The sequence below is a fragment of the Paramisgurnus dabryanus genome, chromosome 1, assembly GCF_030506205.2.
Source record: "Paramisgurnus dabryanus chromosome 1, PD_genome_1.1, whole genome shotgun sequence".
NCBI lineage: Eukaryota > Metazoa > Chordata > Actinopteri > Cypriniformes > Cobitidae > Paramisgurnus > Paramisgurnus dabryanus.
Genome location: NC_133337.1, coordinates 59,071,836 through 59,097,095, shown reverse-complemented (window position 1 = coordinate 59,097,095; position 25,260 = coordinate 59,071,836). Strand labels below are relative to the sequence as shown.

At 39.4% G+C, this 25,260-nt stretch overlaps 1 protein-coding gene across 2 annotated transcripts in view; it reads right to left on the bottom strand.

Annotated features, from left to right (window-relative positions):
* Positions 1–24,331, bottom strand: part of waplb (WAPL cohesin release factor b) — a 65,105-nt gene extending 40,774 nt beyond the window's left edge. For both annotated transcript variants that reach the window (XM_065242649.2, XM_065242650.2), the window contains exons 1-3: positions 24,081–24,331; positions 22,537–23,024; positions 2,869–3,556 (exon numbers count right to left, since the gene is read on the bottom strand). In XM_065242649.2, coding sequence (XP_065098721.1) covers positions 2,869–3,556; positions 22,537–23,002 — 1,154 coding nt within the window. In that variant the 5' untranslated portion in view covers positions 23,003–23,024; positions 24,081–24,331. The remainder of the gene's footprint in view (positions 1–2,868; positions 3,557–22,536; positions 23,025–24,080) is intronic.
* Positions 24,332–25,260: the final 929 nt, after the last annotated feature.

Here is a 25,260-nt window from a genome sequence, read left to right as displayed (position 1 = left end):
TGTGTACACACACACACACACACACACACACACACACACACACACACACACACACACACACACACACACACACACACACACACACACACACACACAGCAAACAGTGGCAGGTGAAGAGAGAATTACTCGAGCTGAAATTTCATGTTTTTCTGGTGAATAGTTAAAGAATAAATCCGACTGTAATTGAGACGCTAGGAGCGGAAATTAACGTAAACAAGCCTGCATGTCTACTCTGTTCAAAAGAAAAAGCTATACAAATAAAAAGTCTTCTGAAACATAGGCGTTAATAACACGTCAACGCAAATTCTCCGCTTTGACGGTGGCTGTATTTTACCACCGCGGTGCTAATGCACCAATTCACAGTGGTGCGTTGGTTATAGAATGTGTGTGTGTGGGCGCGCGTATATGTACACACATTGATGCATATAGGCTTATATATAATGCATGAATATATTTAAAAAAATTAAAATTTAAAAGAGGATCAGATATACATTTCTTAACAAACGTGCATGTTCACAGGCGCTGGTTTTTTTTCCACCGGTGGGTGCTCGTCAAAACGTCAAGCAATGCTTAGTTTACTAAGCAATGACAGATGCTCTGGGGCACCCACGCCCTTTGAAAAGAAGGAAAGCAGCAAGGTCACGTTTTCGGCGTGGTTTTAGATGCGATATGTGGAGCAAATGAGCAAATGTGCATGTCCATTTCGGTGGGTGCTCGAGACTACAAACACTCATTCCTAATTTTTCTGGGGGGAGGGTTTCGGTGGTTGAACAAATGACTTTTAGACTTTTATTGTACATTGAATAAGCAGTGTTGTAACAGTTGTGTTTTTGCCATTAATTTATTAGCTATTAGAAATATTTAAAATCCCAGAGTTAGTACTTAACTTATGTTTTTTTAAAAGCAGTTTTACAAAGATGGTGCCTTACTCTTGTCTCTCATTATTCTACATCTATGAATATATCTATAAACATGCAGTCAGACTTAATACTATTTAATAGAAATCAGATTATTAATGTGACAGTTATAGTTTGAAGTAGCTCTGTATCTCTTCTCTAGACGTACACTTTTCACATGCAAATCTTTGTCATGTTTCTTCTCAAATGCGTTAGTACTGTTTTATAAGAGCATGGCTAATAAAGCCCTTTGCAGTAGGATAGGCTAAGATATCTGCGCTTTCATACTGAACTCAATGACTTTAATGCGCGCGAGAGAGAGAGAGAGCGCGAGTACGCGGCTCACTATGCAGACACGTGCGCCAGCGAGACAGACACGCAAAGTGAAAGTATGCCCCGCCACCTTTAACTCTACGTACTCCGCGGGACACATGCGTCCTTTTCATATGGATCACGGATCAACAGCAATTCGTCACGTTACTTTCAAAAGTACATCCGAATCGATACGGAAGGTGCTGTATCGATGCGCGCATCGTCAGGCGTCCATGACGATGTATCGTCGTATCGATATTTTGAACACAGCACTAGTCTCGGCTGCGTAGAGGAGCCTGGACTGGCTCGAGCTTGGACGTACTAGTAGTGTCTGTACTCTCGCTGTGTGCCTTCTGTACGAAATTTCGGCATCAGATCAGGATATGGACATTTGTGTGGTGAATGGTTCCTGGGAAGAGAGGTATTTTGTGTACCGGCATTTGTTTCATAGACCCGTTTCGGCACACGAGCACAGGCGCTGAGCCGAGGCGTGTCTGTGGAGTAAACGGTGGACGGTGGACACGTTTGTGTCAAGGGTGTGGCATATTCTTCTTTAGGATTATTTCCATGTTTGGCCAAGCACTCTCAAAAATAAATAAGAAACTGAGTGAAGTCTGAACCAACCACCCAACCTTCGTACCAAATATGGACAGCTGCGTCCTGGATACATATTTTAGAATCTTAAACTGGAAGCAACAGCAAAGGCCTGCAGGGATAAACGGACGTCAGACTATAAATTGAGAGTTTCTATTTTCTTTCTTATATTAACGTGGCATGTATGTACACAACAGCATACAGCTGAGCAGTGATCTAGATTATGGGAGTGGCTTGCAGAGCGGTGCATTGTGGGAGTTGTTGTTTTTCATACAAATGCGCCCTGAAGTCACATTCTGTCTTTTCTCTGTCAAATAGGCACCAAATAAAAAATTTATGTTACATTTTGACTACAAATATGATCCACTTTCAATAAAGATTAATGTTCCAATGGGTAAAGTTTCCCTTTTAAAAAAAAAAAGTTGTGTTCTTAGAAAGGACGTTCTTGGATTATTATGCTATTTTGTTGTAATAATCAGTGACGTAAAATGGTCTTAAAAAGACAATCACCATTATTTCTGGGGGAAATAAGTGACTTATGAAAAGTGGCTATCATGACAGGCCTATTTGCAATAATGAGAGTACTCATTGATACTAACATTATTTACCGTTATGAAAATTATTCATGATTTAACCGTAGTATTTCTTAGGTTTATTTGAAGGTTGTTTGTTTCTTTACGCAATATAGCATCCAGGGCTATATTCATGACCAGAACTGGTTTATCCATACACAAGTTGGGGGAGGAAATTTGGCATCTCCAATTAACCTAACCTGCATGTTTTTCGACTGTGGGAGGAAACCAGAGTAAACCCACGCTTACACGGGGAGAACATGAATCCTCCACACAGGAAGACCTGCCGACTCAGCTGAAGCAGATTCATTGTTGAATCAACCATTATCTGTAAACACAGTTTGACCATGGTATTTGTAGTTCAACTATGGTAATACAAATGGCAATCAATCAGCCAAAACACATGGTTAAGTTTACTATAGTAAATCCAAGCCTACTTGCAAATATTCCTTTCATAATGCTATTACAGTAATGCTTGTACACCAAACCTTTACCTCAAAGGTTTGCTTTCAGTCTCTGCTTTCTTTCTCAGCCTTCCAGCATCTCCTGGGTCAGCTGCTTGAGAACTGGCCGACGTGTACTCCTCCATACTGCGGTCCATTGAGCCCTGAAAGGTGACGTTAAACATGGAAACACAAGATGGGTGCAGCACTGTGTAGTCTCTTGTTCGACCTCTGCTTGCTGTTTTCAAGGCACCCTCAGGCCCGCTGTTCTGTGACACTTCGCCGGAGCTGTGACCAGATGCGCTTCCACTTCCATCTGCTCCACCTGGCTGCTTGCCTTTATTGGGCCTGCAGTACGTCCTGCAGTTGGACGTCCTGAGCTGAGACTGAGAGTGGTCCTCGCTTTCCGACGGTTCGACGGGAACATAAAAATCTCCCCTACCAAGGTCGCCTAAGCGAGTCTCTGTGGATGTTTTGCTCTGAATGCTGCTGCTGCTACTGTATCTACCGGACTCCCACATAGTAGAAGGAGGGTCTTTAGGGCTGGTAAAGAGCGATGTGGAGCGTGCCCCGAGACCGACCACAACATTCCAGGAATCATAGGAATCCTTGTCCTCAGATTTATCTGACTTTAACGTGGTGGTCTGGGCTAGAGGTCTTGTGTAGCTTTCAGAAGGGTTTTTGTACCATGAATAGCTGTGGTGCTCCGTGTTGTCCATGGGCCAACTCGAGGTTTGTCCTACAGAAAAAGACGACAGCAGTATATATTAGGGATGCACCGAAATGACAATTCTTGGCCAAAGCCGAATAAAATGAAACACTCAGCCAAAGGCCTAATACCGAACAACCAGACAATTTATTTTTAATTTTCCTAATTATTTTGCCAATTTTCTCACCATTGTACAAGTTAAATTTTCAAAATGTCCTTTTTACTATATTTATTTCATATTATTCACGATACTATCGTCTATCGGCACAACCCTAACTTCTTTTGAACAAATCTGATTCAAAAAGAGCAAATTTACCTACAGAGCCTTCAAATATATTTTTCCACTTCCTGTTTCTTTCTTTAAATGCATTTTGCTTTTTATAAGACTCTAGCTAAAACAATTATTTATTTTTGCCCCCAGCTATGATAACAACTCATTGGAAAACCATTTTTTACCCCCAATAAAGATTTTGCCTAAAGAGTAGATGCATCTAGAAATTTAGTAAACCTTATGTTGTTCCAATCCATAATTTTTTTGCAGTTAAAGTCTGTGTAGTGATAATAAATGAGTATGTCACATATTAAAGCCAAATTTTAAATTATAAAAACCGCCAAGTAAATAAATCAAGTTATCAAAATCTGGGAAAAATAGACAGATGTGTCTAAATTTGTCGCATCATGTCAGATTTGTTAAATATGTAATTTTGCACTAAAAGGAATTAGATAAATGTTATATGACAATGTTGTTCAGTTATCAGGGAATTTTCTAGGCCACTGAAATGCTGACTAGCCAACACCACAGACTACATCAATTTTCCCTGATCCCATGACTAGTCAAACAAACCACAGAAGACAAGCTAAACATATTGTTTGCGAAGTTACGATTTTCAAAACAACAATCACATCTTCACAGTCATAACATCATCTGCACTGTAGTTAGCCAAACAATAGTCATTTTCTATTATTGTAAGCATTACACCAATGCCCACAATTAAGTCTATTTACAAAATGTTAGGAGAAAAGACAAAACATAACGAGACAAAATATCAAGTAATGGCAGCTCTGAAAAAGGCCCATTCATACAAACCTTAATAAAAATCATGGTGTTACACAACAGCACTTGCACAATGAGTTATATCACCACTTTGGTCATTCAGAACATTGCCCTATTCATTAGGGTCTGAAAAGCTGAGAATGACCAAATAGGCTTATGTCTGTCACAGCCACATATCACATCACAATTTTTACTCAAGCGTATCCAGTTGTCTGTTTAATAAGCACCAATGTATCTGTAACAATTTAAAAAAGTCGAGCTGCCACTGCTGACTGTGCAAAGTAAAAAAAAAAAAATTAAACAACACTTTGAAGGCAAAGGCAATGCTATTGCTTTTTTGTTTGCTGTTAAACAGCAATCTGCAGTTATCCATTTCTTTTTTCACAGAGCACCACATATACTAAATGTTCTCAGTTTTGGTTCGTTCTCTCGGTCGGTCTCATTCAACTCCATATTAAATAAAGTAGGCATTAAATCTGTGGTGATGCGGAGCACGTCTTAGGGGGCGTGCACACCAAAGCTTTTACGCCCACAGCCGGCACATGTTTTCAATTGTTTCCAATGGAAGCTCAGTGTTTTTCGAATAAGCCAGCAGCTAGCGTTTTTTTCCGTGCTAAAAACCGTCTCTCTGCCTTTTTTTCGAGCATGGCGCTGAGGGTCGAGAGATGAAAGAGATTCAAGTTTGGATGAAAAGCTCCGCTCGTCAATGTCAGTTCTCACAAGGCCGTCCAATCACAGTGGAGGAGGGACAGGACATTACCACAGCAACACAGCTCAAGAATCATAGCTACCAAAGTTTTCCTGCTAAAGAAAGCTGGCGCTCAGCTGAAAAAACAGCTAGCAATTAGTGTCCCCCAGGCGTTTTCAGCCATGTTTAAAAGTTTTGGTGTGCACAACCCCTAAATAGCACATGTGCCAATGGGCAAAAACTGACAACCTACCATTAAAACTCTAAATACTTAAAGGAACAGTATGTAGGACTGTGGCCAAAACTAGTATTGCAATCACACAGCTGGTTGCCAATACACAAAATGGCAACATAAACATCAGTTCAGGGCTGCAACTCCACTTTTTAAATGACAATATCCTGGCCGGACCACTGTTGTCAGTGATATAAGTATTTGAAATGAAAATGATTTCTTCATGTTTAGTGACATATCAGGGCCTTTTTACGATTAATTTATATAAATTTCTTACATACTGTTCCTTTAAAGGTGCCCAAGAATGCATTGAAATGATGCGTTACATTATTCTCCGATATATACATAGAATGTATGTGGCTTTATTAAGAGCCAAAATTATTCAGAGATGGTTTTACATGTCCATTTACAACCCTAGGATTTGCCCCAGAATGAAATGGTCTGTAATTACCTTATTTGAAAGGGTCATGAATAATAATGTTAAGTAGGGGTGGGACCAAAAAAAAAAATCGATTCTAAGATGAATCGTGATTTGGACGTGGGCCAATTCTGAATCAATTCACAAATGTCAAGAATCGATTCTTAAATGTTAGTTTACAAAATAATAGCGTGACGTTATCACAACCAAAAGGCGGAACTCAACTGGGGGAGCGGTGCAGCACACGGACAACTTAAGAGAGCGCGCACTGCACAAGCACATAGCGGAGCTTACAATAGCAGAAGAGAAAGAAATAAAATCTAGAACAGCCCTGTTTGACTCATACACTTTGGTATAGTCTTTCTCTGCCTTTTCTCTGTTCAGTGAGCGGCAGGGAGAAACAGCGCATTTAATTTAATGACTCTTCTGACTGTGCTAATAGCGTTTCCCTAAACCATCCACTGACTGTTTAGATATAACATGAATTTACTTCTGTAAAATTATGCACATAGTTTGTTATTCAGTTGCTGGGTGCGCTGCATTATACAAATACAGTAATACTGCCAATCACTGTGTATAATGATGATGCTAGACGCTTAATTTTAGTCAGTTCGTGGAAGTTAATGACTGTTAACAACTGTTACGTGTTGTGTTGTTGCCGGTGTGCTGTTTTTTGTTTGTTCTCTCTCTCCCTCTCTTTTCTTCGCTGTCTGTCTTCATAGATCCCTGCCATTGGACATAACTGCTGTCGATCCTAATTACCCGGTGTGACGTCATTCCATCATCTCCAATCACCATCCAGTCCCGCCTATTTAAACCCGTCATCCCTCATTCATGCTAGCTTCGGCTGTGTGTTGCGTTGTTTATGTCACAACCCATTATTGTATTAAAGCTAACTGTTGATTATGGTTTCCTATTGTTGTATGTCACTCGTCTATGCCTGTTTACCCGTTTGTTAGAGTCACTCGTTTGTTGTTGTGTGGTAGTTGTGACTCTGTTTGTTCTGGGGAAAGAGGATAGGTAAGTATGTCACGTGACTTACATTGTGCACCACGTAGGGAACTTGTTCTGTATTAGAAACACTAGGTTAGCGGCGTCTGCCACCCGCTGTACGTTTTGTGTTTGGGTAGGTAGAGTAGGTAAGTTAGGGCGTCTCGGACGCTGAAGATTTATCTCATTACCTTTTAGTTTTAGCGCAGGTTAGCCGGTTTTGATATTAGTTAGTACCGTTTTGTTTTGTTTATTTCTTTAATTTGGCAACGTCTTTGTCCACTTTCCCCCTTTTGTTTTCTTTTTGGTTTGTAATTATTGTATATAAAGATATTCACCTTTTTCACTTACCGCACCTCCAACTCCACTTGTAGATAAATAAAAATCACCGTTTTGTATTTACTTCTTGTCCTGGTTTTTTTGGCTGCCACTCACACCCACAATTATATTTCACCATATCATGTTATATCCCTTTCTTTGTACTGGGGTCGTAACAAATTTGGGGGCTCGTCCATTTTTTTCTTCCCGTTTTATAATAATTAGTGGTGTGTGTTGGCGTCATCGACGTGTTTGTGCGGCCTAATTTAGTAGTGATCGTTGTGCTACGCTTTACCGGTGGGGGTGTTGATGTTAGCGCTGTGGTTTGTGTGTGTGTGCGTGTGTATAAACGTTTCAGACATGGTGTCGTTTGATTTACAAACCTTTGTTACAAATCCCACCATAGGACAGTTGAATAAGTGTAGAAAAGATGATTTATTTGCTATTGCAACACATTATAAGATCTCTGTTTCCAAACAAGCTCTTAAGAAAGAAATCAAACAAACAGTGATAAATGGATTAATTGAGTTAAATGTTTTGCTCATAACTGGGGTTGCTGTTGATGAGGAAGCCGATGGGGAGACGCGTTCACTTGGTGCCGACCTTGCACAGCCTTTTACCTCCGGAGATGAACAGAGTATGGGGGAACAAGCTGTCGCTGAGGCCGAGGAGGAGTCCGACGCCAAGGCCGGCTTGCCCCAGTTCGAACCGTTCTCTCCCGTGTCTACTGGGTCCAGAGGGGATGCGCGGCTGAAGGTCCGCCTCGCCCGGTTGCAACTGGAAGCCCAAGAAAAAGCTCATGCTCGCCAGGCTGAGTTAGAAATGCGTTTGGAAGTACGCAGACTTGAAATAGAGGCCGAAAAACAAATAAAATTGCGACAGCTCGAGCTGGAAGCAACGAAGGTTGCCGCCAGCTTGGCTGCGCATCGAACACCTGCACCAGATGTGAATATTTCCCCGGCGGTCGGTCCGTCTTCAGTTACCTTTGATGTGAGCAAACATATTAGTCTAGTACCTCAATTTAGAGAAACAGAAGTGGATTCGTATTTCAGTGCGTTCGAGCGCATTGCGTTATCCCTTCGCTGGCCGAAAGATGTTTGGTCTCTGTTGCTACAGTGTCGGCTTGTTGGTAAAGCTCAGGAGGTTTGCTCTACTCTTTCTTTGGAAGAGAGTTTACAATATGATAATGTTAAAATGGCTATTTTGCGTGCTTATGAGTTGGTGCCTGAGGCATATAGGCAACGCTTTAGAAATCACAAGAAAACATCTAGTCAAACATTTATGGAATTTGCCAGAGAAAAGGGAATTCTTTTTGACAAATGGTGTGTTGCAAGTAAAGTTAGTGACTTTAATACATTACGTGAATTAATTTTGCTGGAAGAGTTTAAAAATTGTTTGCCAGAGCGTGTTGTGGTCTACCTAAACGAGCAGAAGGAATCAACCCTTTCACAAGCCGCGGTGCTGGCGGATGAGTTTGTGCTAACGCACAAAAATGTCTTCACAGCGGCACGATCTGAAAAGACATCGCATGCTCAGTTTCAGACCCCTGTTTCAAAAACGAACTCTACCCGTCCTAAAGAGGTAAGAGAATGTTTTTATTGTCACAGAGTGGGTCATGTAATCGCTGACTGTGTTGCGCTAAAACGTAAGCAGCAGCCGCAACAGCCGAAGAGCGCTGGTCTAGTAAACACTATCGCTGATTCTGTTAAACCTGAAGATGTGTGTGATGTACCTGATCCTAGTTATGTACCTTTCTTATTGAAAGCGTTAGTTTCATTAACTGGTAAAACTGAGGATCAGAAGGAAATACAAGTTCTCAGAGATACTGGTGCTGCACAGTCATTTATTGTCTCTAATGTGCTGCCTTTGTCAGATGAGACCTTTTGTGGTTCTAGTGTGCTTGTGCAAGGTCTAGAAATGGGTATAATAAATGTCCCGTTGCACCGTGTACATATTAAAAGTGACTTAATTACTGGTTTTGTGCGTGTTGGGGTACGGCATTCGCTTCCCGTTAAGGGTGTTACCTTTATCCTGGGTAATGACCTAGCGGGAGGAAAAGTGATGCCTTTGTTAGAAGTTTTGGAAAAACCTGATTTGCATTGTGAGGCTGATACTTTATCTGAGACTTACCCTGATGTCTTCCCAGCTTGCGTGTTAACGCGCGCACAGTCTCGTAAAAAGGGGGAGGACGTCTCTTTGAGTGATTCATTCATTGCCCCGATTTTGGCGCATGATGTGCCTTTACCCGCTGTTGAGAAGTCGAAAAATATGAAGTCAGTGAGTTCTGATGTTGCAGCTACTATGCACTCATTGAATTTGCCTTTGACCCGAGAACAGCTTATTGTTGCTCAGAAGGAAGATCAATCGCTGGTTAAATGTTTCAGTGCAGCTAGTTCTTTGGGTAATACTCACCAACGAAATGTTGTCTATTTTGTTGAGCATGACTTGTTAATGCGTAAATGGTGGCCAAATACAGCTATGGATAAGGAGTCGGATGTTGTGTGTCAGGTTGTTGTCCCTACTCCTTATCGACACCATGTATTAAGTTTGGCTCACGACCATGAATTGTCTGGTCATCTCGGTATTACGAAGACATACAACCGGATATTAAGACATTTCTTTTGGCCTGCATTAAAGAAGGACGTAACAAATTTTTGTCGTTCTTGTCATACCTGCCAGTATGTGGGAAAACCGAATCAGGTGATTCCGCCGGCTCCCCTCTCGCCCATTCCCGTTATTGGGGAGCCCTTTGAGCACATTATTGTGGATTGCGTGGGTCCCTTGCCTAAAACGAAATCGGGAAACCAGTTTTTGCTCACAATAATGTGTAGTGCCACTCGCTTCCCTGAAGCAATTCCGCTGCGTAAGATTACTGCACCTGTCATTGTCAAAGCGTTGATCAAATTCTTTTCTACATTTGGTTTGCCAAAAATTGTACAGACTGATCAAGGTACAAATTTCCTATCCAATTTATTTACACAGGTACTAAAGTCATTAAACATTACTCACCGAATTTCCAGCGCGTACCATCCTGAAAGCCAGGGCGCGCTGGAAAGGTTTCATCAGACTCTAAAGTCTATGTTAAGGAAGTATTGCTTGGATACGGAAAAAGACTGGGACGAGGGAATTCCTTTAGTGTTGTTCGCTGCTCGTGAAACCGTGCAAGAAAGCCTCGGCTTTAGTCCAGCGGAGCTTGTCTTTGGACATACGGTTAGGGGACCATTAAAAGTACTTAAAGAGAGCATGATGGAAATTGGGTTAAGTCCAAAAACTAACATCTTGGATTATGTTTGTAAATTCCGAGAGCGACTGCATTCTGCCTGTGCTATTGCAAAACAATCTCTCGCTGATGCACAGAAGGGCATGAAACATCTTTTTGATAAAAACGCTGTACCTCGCTCATTTAAAGTTGGTGACAAAGCTTTGGTTTTACTACCAATCCCTGGTTCCGCATTATCGGCACGTTTTGCTGGCCCTTATGAAATTTTAAAAAAAAATCAGTGAAACCAACTACGCCATTCGTACTCCTGACCGAAAACGTCAGTCTCGTGTATGCCATATAAACATGTTAAAGGCGTATCATGGAAGGGATACGCAAGGCTCGTGTACAGAGAAGGCGAGCCAGCCTGTTGTTCTCCCGGTCGCTGCGGTCTCCCCTCCCGACTTTCCCCCTCTTGTGAATGGCACAGATGAGGATGGCATTGTGTTACGCAACGCTCCTCAGCAGTGCGCACGGCTCTCCAACTCTGAAATATTAAAAGATTTACCATCACACTTCACTCATTTGTCAGATTCACAGGGACATGACATCGTAGAATTAATTCGTAATTTTCCCTCTCTTTTTGGTGACATTCCCACCCAAACTACAGTATTACAACATGACATTGATGTTGGTAATGCTATTCCAATTAAACAACTCCCTTACCGAGTTAATGCTACAAAAAGGGCAGTGATGAAAGAGGAAGTTAATTACTTACTGAAAAATGATCTTGCCAAACCGAGTTACAGTGCCTGGAGTTCTCCGTGCCTTCTGGTGCCTAAACCGGATGGTACGTTTAGATTTTGCACGGATTTTCGTAAAGTTAATGCAGTTACCGTGCCTGATTGTTATCCACTACCTCGTATGGAGGATTGCATTGATAATTTGGGTTCTGCTCGCTTTGTAACCAAATTAGACTTATTAAAGGGATATTGGCAAGTTCCTCTGACCTCACGTGCATCGGAAATCTCTGCGTTTGTAACACCTGACGATTTCGCACAATATAACATTATGGCTTTCGGACTTCGTAACGCCCCTGCCACTTTTCAGAGGCTTGTTAATTTGGTGTTAGCAGGTGTTCCCAATTGCAATGCTTATCTTGATGACTTGGTTGTATATTCTTTGAGCTGGGCAGATCACGTGTCACTGTTGAAAACAGTTTTTGTAAGGCTTGCCAACGCGTCCTTAACTTTAAATTTAGCAAAGTGTGAGTTCGGACAGGCTACAGTTACGTACCTCGGTAAAGAGGTAGGGCAAGGGCAAGTCCGCCCAATCGAAGCAAAGGTTTCGGCCATTGCTCGGTTCCCTGCTCCAACCACGCGACGCGAGCTGCGCAGGTTCCTGGGCATGGCTGGATATTACCGCAGCTTCTGTAAAAACTTTTCTACCGTTGCTCATCCCCTTACAAGTTTGCTGAGCCCGTCACAACCCTTCCTCTGGTCACCTGAATGTCAATATGCTTTTGAAACTGTTAAAACTCTTTTGTGTAATGCCCCTGTTCTTGCTGCCCCTAATTTTACATTACCATTTAAGCTGGAAGTTGATGCCAGTGCCGTTGGCGCGGGTGCCGTTCTCCTCCAAGAGGATGAGCGAGGCATTGTTCATCCCGTCTGTTATTTCTCCCGCAAGTTCAATAAACATCAGGTTAACTACTCAACCATAGAGAAAGAAGCGTTAGCATTGCTACTTGCGTTACAGAACTTTGAAGTGTATGTTGGGTCTTCACCTCTTCCTGTCATTGTATTCACAGACCATAACCCATTAACCTTTTTGTCTCGTATGTATAACCAGAACCAGCGTTTAATGCGTTGGTCACTGGTTATACAAAATTACAATTTGGAAATCAAACACAAATCTGGTGCGGAGAACGTTTTTGCTGATGCACTGTCCAGAAGTTAGTTCTGATAATTGAGTACATCTGTTTCACTTAAACAAACAGGTGTTTGTTCTTAAGGGGAGGGGTGTTACGTGTTGTGTTGTTGCCGGTGTGCTGTTTTTTGTTTGTTCTCTCTCTCCCTCTCTTTTCTTCGCTGTCTGTCTTCATAGATCCCTGCCATTGGACATAACTGCTGTCGATCCTAATTACCCGGTGTGACGTCATTCCATCATCTCCAATCACCATCCAGTCCCGCCTATTTAAACCCGTCATCCCTCATTCATGCTAGCTTCGGCTGTGTGTTGCGTTGTTTATGTCACAACCCATTATTGTATTAAAGCTAACTGTTGATTATGGTTTCCTATTGTTGTATGTCACTCGTCTATGCCTGTTTACCCGTTTGTTAGAGTCACTCGTTTGTTGTTGTGTGGTAGTTGTGACTCTGTTTGTTCTGGGGAAAGAGGATAGGTAAGTATGTCACGTGACTTACATTGTGCACCACGTAGGGAACTTGTTCTGTATTAGAAACACTAGGTTAGCGGCGTCTGCCACCCGCTGTACGTTTTGTGTTTGGGTAGGTAGAGTAGGTAAGTTAGGGCGTCTCGGACGCTGAAGATTTATCTCATTACCTTTTAGTTTTAGCGCAGGTTAGCCGGTTTTGATATTAGTTAGTACCGTTTTGTTTTGTTTATTTCTTTAATTTGGCAACGTCTTTGTCCACTTTCCCCCTTTTGTTTTCTTTTTGGTTTGTAATTATTGTATATAAAGATATTCACCTTTTTCACTTACCGCACCTCCAACTCCACTTGTAGATAAATAAAAATCACCGTTTTGTATTTACTTCTTGTCCTGGTTTTTTTGGCTGCCACTCACACCCACAATTATATTTCACCATATCATGTTATATCCCTTTCTTTGTACTGGGGTCGTAACAACAACATTTATTACACGGCTCTCTGGAATGCTTGATTCTGATTGGTCAGTTGAGACATTTGCAGGTTCGTTCTTTTCGAATAATAACCGCTCCAAAATAATAACACATAGCCGGTACTACTTTTACGAGTAAGATCGCTCCGCGCCAATAAAGATTACTGTTTGTTTGGCGCCATCTTGTGACAAACACTGGACAACCACGACAAGACACAGAGAGCTTACTGAGACTGAACTTGACAAAATAGAGCATGACAGCTACGAAGCCAACACACAAAAAAATACAGAATGGGCATTAAAACTTCTCAAAGACTGGCTAAAAGAGAAAAAAATGGAGACAGACAACTATGAAGCAGAGGATCTTAATAAGGTATTACGATCATTTTATGCATCTGTGTATTATGCCTCTACATTATCCCTTACATAGAATTAATATGTCACGTTTAATTACGATTTTTACTGGTTTTAATGTCTTACAAAACAGAAACAGGACATATGTATATAAAAATGACATTATTTATCCCTTATCCCTTTAGCATTAAAGTACAGTATATGACAGTTCAGAGACTAGTAGCAAAAGCGCAAACATTAACCTGGCTTTGAGAGCAAATGTGATGTAATGACGTCACAGATATGCAAATTAGCATGTCAAGAATCGATTCTGAATCGAATCGGGACACTAAGAATCGATTCCGAATCGATTCATGAGGGTTCAAGCGATTCCCACCCCTAATGTCTGATTGGCAGAGCAGCTCCTTCAGTAGCTTTGTGTTAATTTAAGCATCAGAAAGAGTAAAGATAACATCCAGTAAACAAAAAAGAAAAGAAAATATAATTTTTATGAGGAAGGGGAGAGTGAGTTTTTCTTTACAAATGGGTGGACTGGCCATCTGGCAATTCTGGCAAATGCCAAAGGGGCCAGATCTTTTTTTATGTGGGCCAGTAATATTTTATACCCAATAAGAGTCACAAAACAAATCCAAGAATATAATAATTCTGTATAATTGTGTTTTCCATTAAAATAACTTATTCTCCTGATACATGTGTACACAAAACTCTTTCAACTATATAACGGTTTTGTTTTTAGGTGATCTGAGAGTTTAACTCTTTCACCGCCAGCATTTTTTTTAAAAGTTGCCAGCCATCGCCAGCGTTTTTCATGATTTTCACCAAAGTTTAATGCCTTCCAGAAAATGTTCTTCTTTAAATAAATAAACATACAATATACCAAATGAAAGAACAGACCCTCTGCTTTCAAACAAAAAAACCCGTTTCATCCTACCTTTAGTGGTTCTTTTGCAATCAGCTTTTGAATATGGGTAGGTTTTTGCAAAAACACCATATTTTGAGCAAAAAGCAGAAATAATTCCATTTTTATGACGGACTTTTCATAGAGATCCCATTCAGAGCGATCTTTAAAACAGACACGGACATGCAGCAGCTTGCCATAGGGCAATACTTCCGGTTTTAAAAAGTTGCGGAAGGGCGCCACCTGGTGGATAATAGCGGTATTGCGGAAAGACGGAAAATCTCGTCATTGGCGGGGAAGCGTTTTCTCTTAATTGACGAGATATCTCGTCAATGGCGGGAAAGAGTTAAGATACATTTTCTTAAAAAATGCAGGTATTGTGTGAGCCAAGTAGCTCTCACCCACTTAAAGGCGCTCTAAGCTAAACAGTGTGACGTCACTTCTTGTTGACGTTCGAAAGTGATGTCAAACAAAACGGAGTGTATCTAACTCCTCCAAACCCCACTCCCAAACACTTCTTGTCATTTATTGGCTGGAACACTTTGTTACGTTTCGTGGTGGTAGGTTTGACCACAGTTTGTGGAGCCTGCGCTGTCTACAGAGGCAGTGTTTTTAACAGTGTTCAGGGGACAGGCAGCTAGCCTGTCCCCTTGAGGAAATGTTTACTGTATGAAACAAAAAATGTTTTATGGCCTAAAATGCGTGAATTCGCTTAGAGCACCTTTAATTTTTTTAGAAAGTAGCTCTCCAATGAAAAAAGGTTGGAGACCCAGGGCTCGAAATTACGACCATTTTGGTCGCATATGCGACCGAAATTTAATCTGTGCGACCTTAAAATATATTTGGGAGCATTTGTGCGACTGCCCATTTTGTTGTGGTGCAACTTGATTTAGATTGTGATGCTGCGTGCTGCTGTCCCAGGTTCAGTGTTCTCTCCAACATTACATAACCAATCAAAATTCACCATTAAGTTCTTGCGTTTAATGAAGACTGTAGATTGGCTAATATGAATCTCAATAATTCCTTGTTGCCGTGCTACGTTGGTACCTAAAGCGCGAAAATGTGAAAATACGAAACGCGAGCATGACGAGGACGAGCCGATTACAGCCAATGTTACTACTGTAATTAATGACGACGATCCGGATTCAAATGCAACTTCACCACCGGAAAATAAGACTTGACGTTAAACCTTTCGGAAAGAGTGCCTTAAAGATTTCGACTGTCTCCGCTATGAAAATAACTCGATGTAACTTACTGTATTTACTGTAAATCCTGTGAAACGGTGTTGGTGGTGGATCAAAACATTTTAAAAGCCAGACCTTGCTTTAACATGGCAAAAGTGCCAAAAACACAAGACGTGTCGTAACAAATGTGTTCATTATTGATGGAGACACCGACCTGTCTGTCAGTGTGTTTGATAGTGTATGTGCACATGCGCTGGTGAATGGACATCCGACAAACATCCTTGTGGTACATGTTGATGTGGAACACGACAATGCTGATGGTATGTTGTTGTTGTATTTTTTTAAAGCATTGCCTATTTAGTAGTAATAGCATCCTGGTAATGCAGTTATCAATACCAATAGCTTTCTATATAAAGGTCACTTTTGTAATTTTCCAATTAATCAGTGTTTTACGTGTTTGCTAGATTTTCTATTGTAATCATAATTATGTTACCTGTAAATGTTAAATTATTATTGCAGCTATATTATTTCAACAGCATTTGGGTATTAATTTAGGAATCTATGCAGCAAAAAATAAATAAATAAATAAAATAGAAGACCAAATTTTAAGTGCTGGCCACAGTGGCGTTTTATTTGTAATAAAATAAATCTATTAACATATACATTGTAGTTGTGGTGCTTTTTAATTTTTGGATGGATGCGCCTAAATTTTTGCTGGTGCTCCTAACTCTTTAAAGTTAGGAGCACCAGTGCTACCAAATAAAAAAGTTAATTTTGAGCCCTGTTGGAGACCCCTGCGCTAGAATATAGCATACACTTGTAACATATAACATTGCACTTATAAAATTGTAACAACTTTGTAATTAATTTAATGTTGGGGCATACATCGTGACTGTAACGTCACAGTCTGTGTTATGTTGAGACTGGCCTGCTTTCCACACCAAACACGCTAAATGGCAGATTTTATTTAATGATTTATGCGTTAGCCAAACGGCTTATGTTTTTAGCTGCTTTGCGTTCCAATCGAATGACGGGAGAGGAGAGCATTCTGTTGTGTTGAAGGAAGTTCACAGATGTTGGGAACAACCAGACTGCATTCACTCGCTGTCTCCTGAGTGTTTGTGCACCTCTCACACTCGATCAAGTTCAAAGCAAGCGTTCTCTTTTAAAATTTCTGCAAATATAAAAGTTAAAAGAGCGCTCATGCTTCAATATTTTTATTGACAGGACAGCTGCCTCGGTGGTTGCCTAGCAGTATAAAAAGCTGCAATGCTCTTTTTAAAAGTGTCCAAAAAAGGCAGAGTGGCGCGCCTTGCATTTCCAAGCATTTTAAAAGCGTGTGATTGGCCCTGTAACCCTGCATTGGCAAAAAACAACAACATTCGACTAGCATTTTTTTCCATTTAAATAATTATTGCAGATCGAATAATTCACTGTACATGCACATCCCTATTTCAAGCTACACATTTATTAGCATGTTAAAGCAGGCTTGCATAAGTGAGTAAATGGTCAAGTGAGTTTTAGACTGTTGCAAAGTCTATAGCCTTTCTGCAGAAAGATAAATATAAACTGTACGGGAATAGCAGATATCTTTACCTAAACTGCTGCAAGGGGCGAGTCATAAAGTTAAAGCAGCATTGCACAAAAAAGACTGCACATCGTCTTGTAAGCAATCCATAATAAAGCTATCGCACGCATTTAAAATCAATGAATCGCACGCTGCTTTATTAGCCGCTTTCTTATAATACAGTAATGCATTTGGGAAGAAAGATGACAAAAGAGCTGCAGGTGAAAAGTTGTGTCTAGAAGAGAAATAGAGCTACTTCTAACTACAACTGTCACATTAATAAATCTCATTTCTATAGATAAATAGTATTTATTCTGAATGTATGTTTATACATATATTCATAGATAAAAATAATTATTTGAGAGAAGAATATACTGCCTAGTAAGGCACTACCTTTGTAAAATGCTTTGAAGAGTTCTCCCAAAAAATGAATGGCAAAAACACAACTGTTACAACACTGCTTATTTAATGCACAATAAACAGATAATAATGTTACTAAATTCTGAGCAAAACTGGCATTCAAAATTGTCCAGTATCATGGCCTTGTTTCGGGAAATTGCTGGTGATAAGTTAAATGCAGGTCACATTTCGAGTATGGGCTACCATACTTGACAACCACATCACCTTAATTTAACATTCACTAAATGAGATAAGAAAGGGAGACCTGAAGTCCAGACGCTACGCTTCACAAGCGTCTAAATGCTCTCCTCGTATTAACATCATCAATGACAGGGAGTCAGTGTTTTAAAAGTTTCCTCCGAGTTCACCTCATTGATTACTTAGCCAGCCAAATGATTCACAAAACCCTGGAGGAGTACTGAGTTGAAAAAGCAATTATGGAAAGGAAATGTAAAATAGGGTTTGGGCCAATTAAAGATTTTAATTTCTTGGTCTGCAGACAGCTTGGGGCTGTTGTAGTAGGAGTCAAACCCAGTATCCATTATGCTGGTATTAAGCAGGGTCTTACACTGATATAAAGCCAGTAATACTGGTGTCGTGAGCATTAACAGCAGAATAATACTGCGCCAATAATGAGTGATGCTCTCAGTTAAGTTTTCGCAAACAGACCGAACGTAGTGCTTAGACCAAATGCTATGCAATTACTCTGAAATCCAACAACCCCACAAAAAATTGCCAAGTACAATTATCCCATTTTCTGTCACGCTGGGCTTAAGGGGCATCAGACAGTAAGGAAGAAAACAAAACTAAGCTTAATAACTTTTGAAAAAGTAATAGATTAATATATACAGTGGTTGTTCAGGCTATTTCATTGCAAATTTTGAAATTACAGCATTACCTTCCAAAGATTGGCCAAATAACAGAAATATGAACTTTTGCAAGTGTACAACATTTTCAGATTAGTCAGACTTAGGAAAGCTCTGTATAAATGTGCTGGTTTAGGGTCACGTCAACCAGAGTTATGAATTCACAGGATGAATAACAGCTTGACAGAGGCCAATCACTAAACATAAGGGCCAAGAAATGCGTCTTAAGATCGGAGAATCACAACGGAATGAAATAATGTTAAGATGATTATCTTGGCAAGCATCTCTAAAAGTTGAACTACCTTTAGATTGCCAAATTATCTTAGAAACGAAGTAGTCATGGTGCAAAAAAGAAGGTCAAGACAATAATTGTCTTGAAAGTATTGAAATTTAGGGTTGTGAATGTGACGAAAGCAGAATGTGGGTGCATAAAGGAAATGTAAATATGCAACTTCTAAGCAACAATTATATCGATTGCTTGTAGGGCAGTGGTGACCAACCCTGTTCCTGGAGATCTACGGGCCCACAGAGTTCAGCTCCAACCCCAATCAAACACACCTGAACCTGGCAATCAAGCATTTCAGGGCTACCTAAATATTAAGAGTGAGGTGTGTTGAAGCTGGGTTGGAACTAAAATATGCAGGAGGGTAGATCTCCAGAAACAGGGTTGGTCACCCCTGCTGTAGGGGTTGTTTATACCTTGCATTAAGATGCATTTTCGTCAATCAGATCACAAGTGGACGAGAGAGCAAATGGCAGGTTTAAATTGATGCAAACTAAATAATATATGTCATTATATTATATATGAGTCCCCAGCTGGTGTTGTTAGTAAACAGAATATTTTGTACATATGTAAGAGCTTTCTCTGATATTTCAGAGGAATCGATGAAATAAGCTTGTGCAACTTCACATGCTCACAAAATCAAACAAAAATGAAAGAGGCGGAGAGCAGTCACTTCATTTTTATTAATAAAAACCCTAAAGATCGCGCTGAACACCATTAGTTTGCACTAGAAGTCATATTTAATGGAAAACTTTGTGCTCTCTGTAACTCAGATTAGATCAATAAGCGTAGAGTAGGCGTTCTCTTGTGGCTGCTCGATCACATTCGACCACATACGCCTCTACACCACAAAAGCAATCCGGTCGAAAATGTTTTCGAATACCACTAAATGTGATCGAAAGTGAATGAGCTCAAAACGTTTTACACCAGTCTTTAACGTTGTCCATTTGTGATCTAATCGACCAAAAAGCATCTTAATACCAGGTGTAAACAGCTTTGTAAAAGCACAGCAGACTGTATAGAGACGGCTTACAAAAAAAAACATTTATTTATCCCCCTTTAAACAATTCCAGATAAAAACTCAACTAATTTCCTACTGCGAAACACCTATAGTAAACAAATTTAGACAAATTTTATTTAATTTAAAATGAAATAATTAAACTTATAGGGGCGGATTCCCTAACAGGGATTAGACTAGTCTAGGGCTGCCTAATGATTAGTCACAACTATTCGTTTGCAGAATAAAGGTTTTTGTTTACATAATTATTATACACAGTACATCAACAAATATTATGTATATATAAATACAAACACATGTATGTATAATTTTAAGGAAAAATATATATTGATATAATAAATATGTATATTTATATATGATATAAATTATATGTAAATATACATATGTTTATACATATGCACATATTTCTTAAATATGTACATGCATGTGTGTGCATTTATTTATACATAATTATTATACACATTACACACATTAATATGTAAACAAAAACTTTTATTCGTGACTAATCGTTAGGCAGCTCTAGACTAGTCCTAGACAAAAGAAAATGTAAGAGCTGTCTAAACTGAAAACAACTTGCACTGACATATCTTAAAATACATCAGTACCCTTTGTTTTGCCTCAAAATGCATACAAGTAATGCTTTTTAAGGCATGTTTGTTCAAATTAGTTATATTTCCTAATTAAACTAAGGACTAGTCCTGGCTTAAACTTATCCCTGTCCGGGAAACCACCCCATAATGAAATATTAAAGTTATTTAAACATATATCAATACTTTACCAGCAACTCTATTTTAAAGGATAATTCCGGTATTTAACACTTTGAGTCTAATTTCTGGTTTGTTTTGGATTAACTAGAGTGATGGACACTGAAATTTTGACAATGGGTCGTGTCTTGACTTTTTGACTCGTTTAGAAGCATCTCTTGACTGCTTCAGAATGGAAGTCAATGACCATGCACAAACATGTCATTAAAACAGCACTTAACGTTCATTTTCAAAACTGTACTACTCACCGAGTGGTTTGTGGTGTTCGTTGATGATTAAAAACAAGTTGTGTAGCGAAATACAGATTCTGTCGTGTTTTATTTGGCATTTTGTAAAATTCCATTGACTTCTCTTGGAAGACTCATTGCTCGCTGATATATCACTCCGCTGCCGGGAAACAGAAAAGGGTCTGTTTACATGTGGTTGTAGTTTTTTCGCTCGGTTTCTCTCAGAATAAATTTTTCCCATATTTGATGGCTCAGTGACCAGCTTTAGGTTTGAAGTTGAGCTCGATTGTGACGCTAGACACCGAGCGTACTTGTATGGCAAAGTGGTTGTCGCCATCAAGTGGTCGGGAGTGTGCTAACGCTTCAGACTCAAATATAGAGCGGAAGTATATACGCGGTTGTGAGGTATCTGAAAAAATAGTTCCACTATAGCAAATAACACGGATTGAAATCATACATTGCGCCAATATATTTGTTTTTAATCATCAACGAACACCACGAACCACTCGGTGAGTAGTACAGTTTTGAAAATGAAGGTTAAATGTTGTTTTAATGACATGTTTGTGCATGGTCATTGACTTCCATTCTGAAGCAGTCAAGAGACGCTTCTAAACGAGTCAAAAAGTCAAGACACAACCCATTGTCAAAATTTCTGTGTCCATCACTGTAGTTCATCCAAAACAAACCAGAAATGAGACTCAAAGTGTTAAATACCGGAATTATCCTTTAAAATCTCTATTACTGAGAGGTGGACACAAAAAATCTCAACATTCATATGCACCTGTAAAATAGACCAAACATCTATCAGAAACACCTGATGTACTCAAGTGGTCTTTACTTGTCATCTTTCATATCTGGCTTAAAGGGATAGTTTACCCAAACATTCTATCATCATTTACTTCCACCACTAAACCTGTATGAACTTCTGTTAAACACAACAGAATATATTTGGAAAAATTATGGTAAGCACATAGTTGACAGTACACACACTGACTCGCATAGTATTATTAGTTTTTCCTTGTATGGAAGTCAATGGCTACAGTGAACTGTGTGGTTACCACCATTTATCAAAATATCTTCCTTTGTGTTCAACAGAAACATACAAAGCTTATACAGGTTTAGATTCACATGAGAGTAAGTAAATGAAAACATCATTTTCATTTTTGGGCAAAAATTCCTTTTAAAAAGCTTCTTACTCTGAGAAAAGTCATGAATCTAAAGACAACAAAAATCAGCTGACCAAAAATCTACACAAACAGGATTTCCAAAGGATTTCGGGGGGATTTTTATGATAGGTGTTTTTATTTTAATTCCTTAAAGAAAATAAGTCAATTTTAGCAACATTGAGAAGCAGTCTTGCTCAGTAAATCAAAAAGGTGGCTGTTCAAACACACAGACAAGCAAAAACAAACCCGCAAGAAAACCACATCTAGGCCAAGTGGGTGACATTAAGTGCATGCACTTTTCAAGTGAAGTAAAACAGGTCATCTAACCATAAAAGAAACTTGTAAGCATAAAACAGCAACTGATTACAGGGGCACACGTGTCATACTTTAGAAAAGCAAATGAAATAGTAAACATGATTCCTCAGGAAATGACAAGCTTATAAAAAAATAAATAGAAAACTTTAAATAAAACACTATTGAGTTAAAATGTGAGGTAAACATTCATCCAGGAACAAAACATACCTGCAGCAGACGTGTTAAAGAATTTCCCAGGATCTTCTGGCACTTTGTGAGCACTTCTTTCACTACTGAGAGTGAAAGGGGTCCTACTGGGGGCGACGGCCTCCACACTAGCAGGCTGGTTCACCCTGCTGTTAGGCTCCAGAGTTAGACTGGCTGGAGATCCTCCAGCGGATGTCATCTTGGGCTTGGACTGACCTACACTACGAGATGTGACTGGCCTAGACTCGTCATCACTATCAAATCCAAACGGATCTTCTGAACCATCACCTTCCGTGATCTTGGACCTTTTGTGTTGATCAGTCACATCTGTCTTCAAGCCAGGCCTCTTTGCTCCTACCTTGGCTTTATAAGTCGTTTCACCCCATTTGGTGCTAATCGTGGCCCTTTTATTGGACAACACTTCGTCAAACTTGGAAGTCCCATCTCCTCCTCTTCGGCTATAGGTTTTTCCGAATCTAGATGTCATTGTAGCATCTGTCTCATATTCCCTGTGGACGATTCAAAACATTTTAATAAAAATTTAAAGTTTCTACGTTTCAATTGTAAGACTTAACATTATAAACCTAATCTTATTCACATACACACAAACTATCTGCATTACTGCTGTGCTAAAAACAAGGGGGGACATTATGTCAGAATTTTGGAGCATGTGATTCTGATTTCAATCCAGTTTAAAAGCACAAATAATTTAATAAGGTTATTATTTTGAGTCTCACCAAGAAAAAGAAACCAAAAACTACACGCTGAAGTGGCGTACCTGTCTGTTTGTGTGTGTGTGTGTGTGTGTGTGTGTGTGTGTGGTGATCAATAACAGCAAAGCAGTGGACATTTAATTATGTGCTCAACAAAGCAAAACACAAGAAATTGGTAAAACAGCACTGACAAGAAGTACCACAAAGAACAAGGTTTTGGTAATACTCTGGTATTTCTTGAAAGTGCCTGGTAAATGTTATGGTACATCACACAGTATGTTAATCATTAAGTAACATTTCAACTTTCTGTAATTTGGCTACTAAATTAATAATCGCAAGAATATTTTTAAGCCTTTTCGCATAGCCTCTTTTGAAATTACATATACAACAGCTAATCTATATCCTCTCCATTAAGAAACAATAATAAACGTAAAAAAGAAGAGTCTGAAGGGGCTGAGTGTTAGCGACTAACGTGCTAACTTAATGTTTGTCAGTGGATTAGATTTTATCAAGACAATTTTCTTTTCCTTATCAGGCGAAAGAGACCACTAGCCTAACTTATTTACCTCTGTTTAATCTGCGCGACTGAAATAACACCAGATCTATCGGGGTTGACAAAAACAACATAGAAATGCTAATGGGCTAGCATGAGGATTAGCATGAACATGCTAACAGGCTAATCATACCATGTTATGAAATACTTGCAAATGCATCTGTGTAGAAATTGCAAGATATAGGCTAAAATTTACATTTACATTTGGATATAAGTGTATACATTGACTCGTATAAGTTACGGGGTTGAGCTGATTATTTAAACCCCCACAGAATGACAGAAGAAGGTATAATACTCGCCTGATTAGTGAACAGAGTGAATCCGGGCCTCTGAGCTCTGCAAACAGTAAATAAACAAACGCTCAGTTCCGACGAACACTGTCTCACACACACACTGTCAACACAGTCGTGAGTGTATTTGAGGTAAGTGTCGCGACTTTTCATAAAAAGAATAATCGAAGGCTTTAATTTAGCTTTTATCGTGTATTTCTGCCTCGATTATTTCGCCTCTGAAACACCAACGGCCTCCATTCGCGTTCCCCCTCCCTCGAGTGTGGCGTCACGACACTTGCGTTGCGACACAGACGTAGAGAAATCGTCCAATCACATATCGCGGTGGGCGTACGTTGGAGTATTTTCAAGCGTGTGATTGGTTGGTTGGTTTAGAAAGCGAGATGAACTTGAACGCGATGAGCGTGAATCGCATAGGGTTGAATGGTGGGAATTGTAGGCAAAATCAATGTTTTATTTTAACAAGTTATATTCTGACAGAAACATCGTTAACTTTAACCAAACATGTTTAAAATCCATTATGTGTCATTTTTATTTTTCTGATGGTTCTGATTTTGATCATCAATGTGTTAATAGGTAATTTAATACTTAGCACAGGTCAAGTGACCCTCATATCTCCTAGCAACAGGGTCTGTCAACAGTAGATATGGGCCCTAAATACTACTGAGACTAAAGACTTCTTCGTTTCTCATCCATCTGTACGGTATTTGTTTAGTGGCTTTCTATCTTTTAGTTAACATCAGAAACAACACTATAGTATAAATGTTCAATAGTTTTTCTTTCAATATTCCTTGATTGTTTAGGAACATTATTTAGCCTGTCAATCTGGACCCCTAAAAGCAGTATTTGGAATTAAAAGGACATTTTTTTTCCGCTGGAGTCCATTATCTGGCAGCAACATGCCATCCAGGTCTCATACAAGGTGGGTTAATGTGCCATGGACTGTAGGTTTACTTACAGTACTACAGTAATACAGTGCTATAAATATTTATTATTTAGTTAATTATTATTATATTTATTTTAATTATATTTTCCTAGCAGCTTTAAAGAGATATACAATATGTCACACTACAGTAATCTATCATGCAATATATTATAACAAGCATTAATATGAATCAAAAATTAAATGGCACAAGCTCATGATAATATTAAGAGAATGTTTGACAAAAATAAAATGTAAAAAATATGA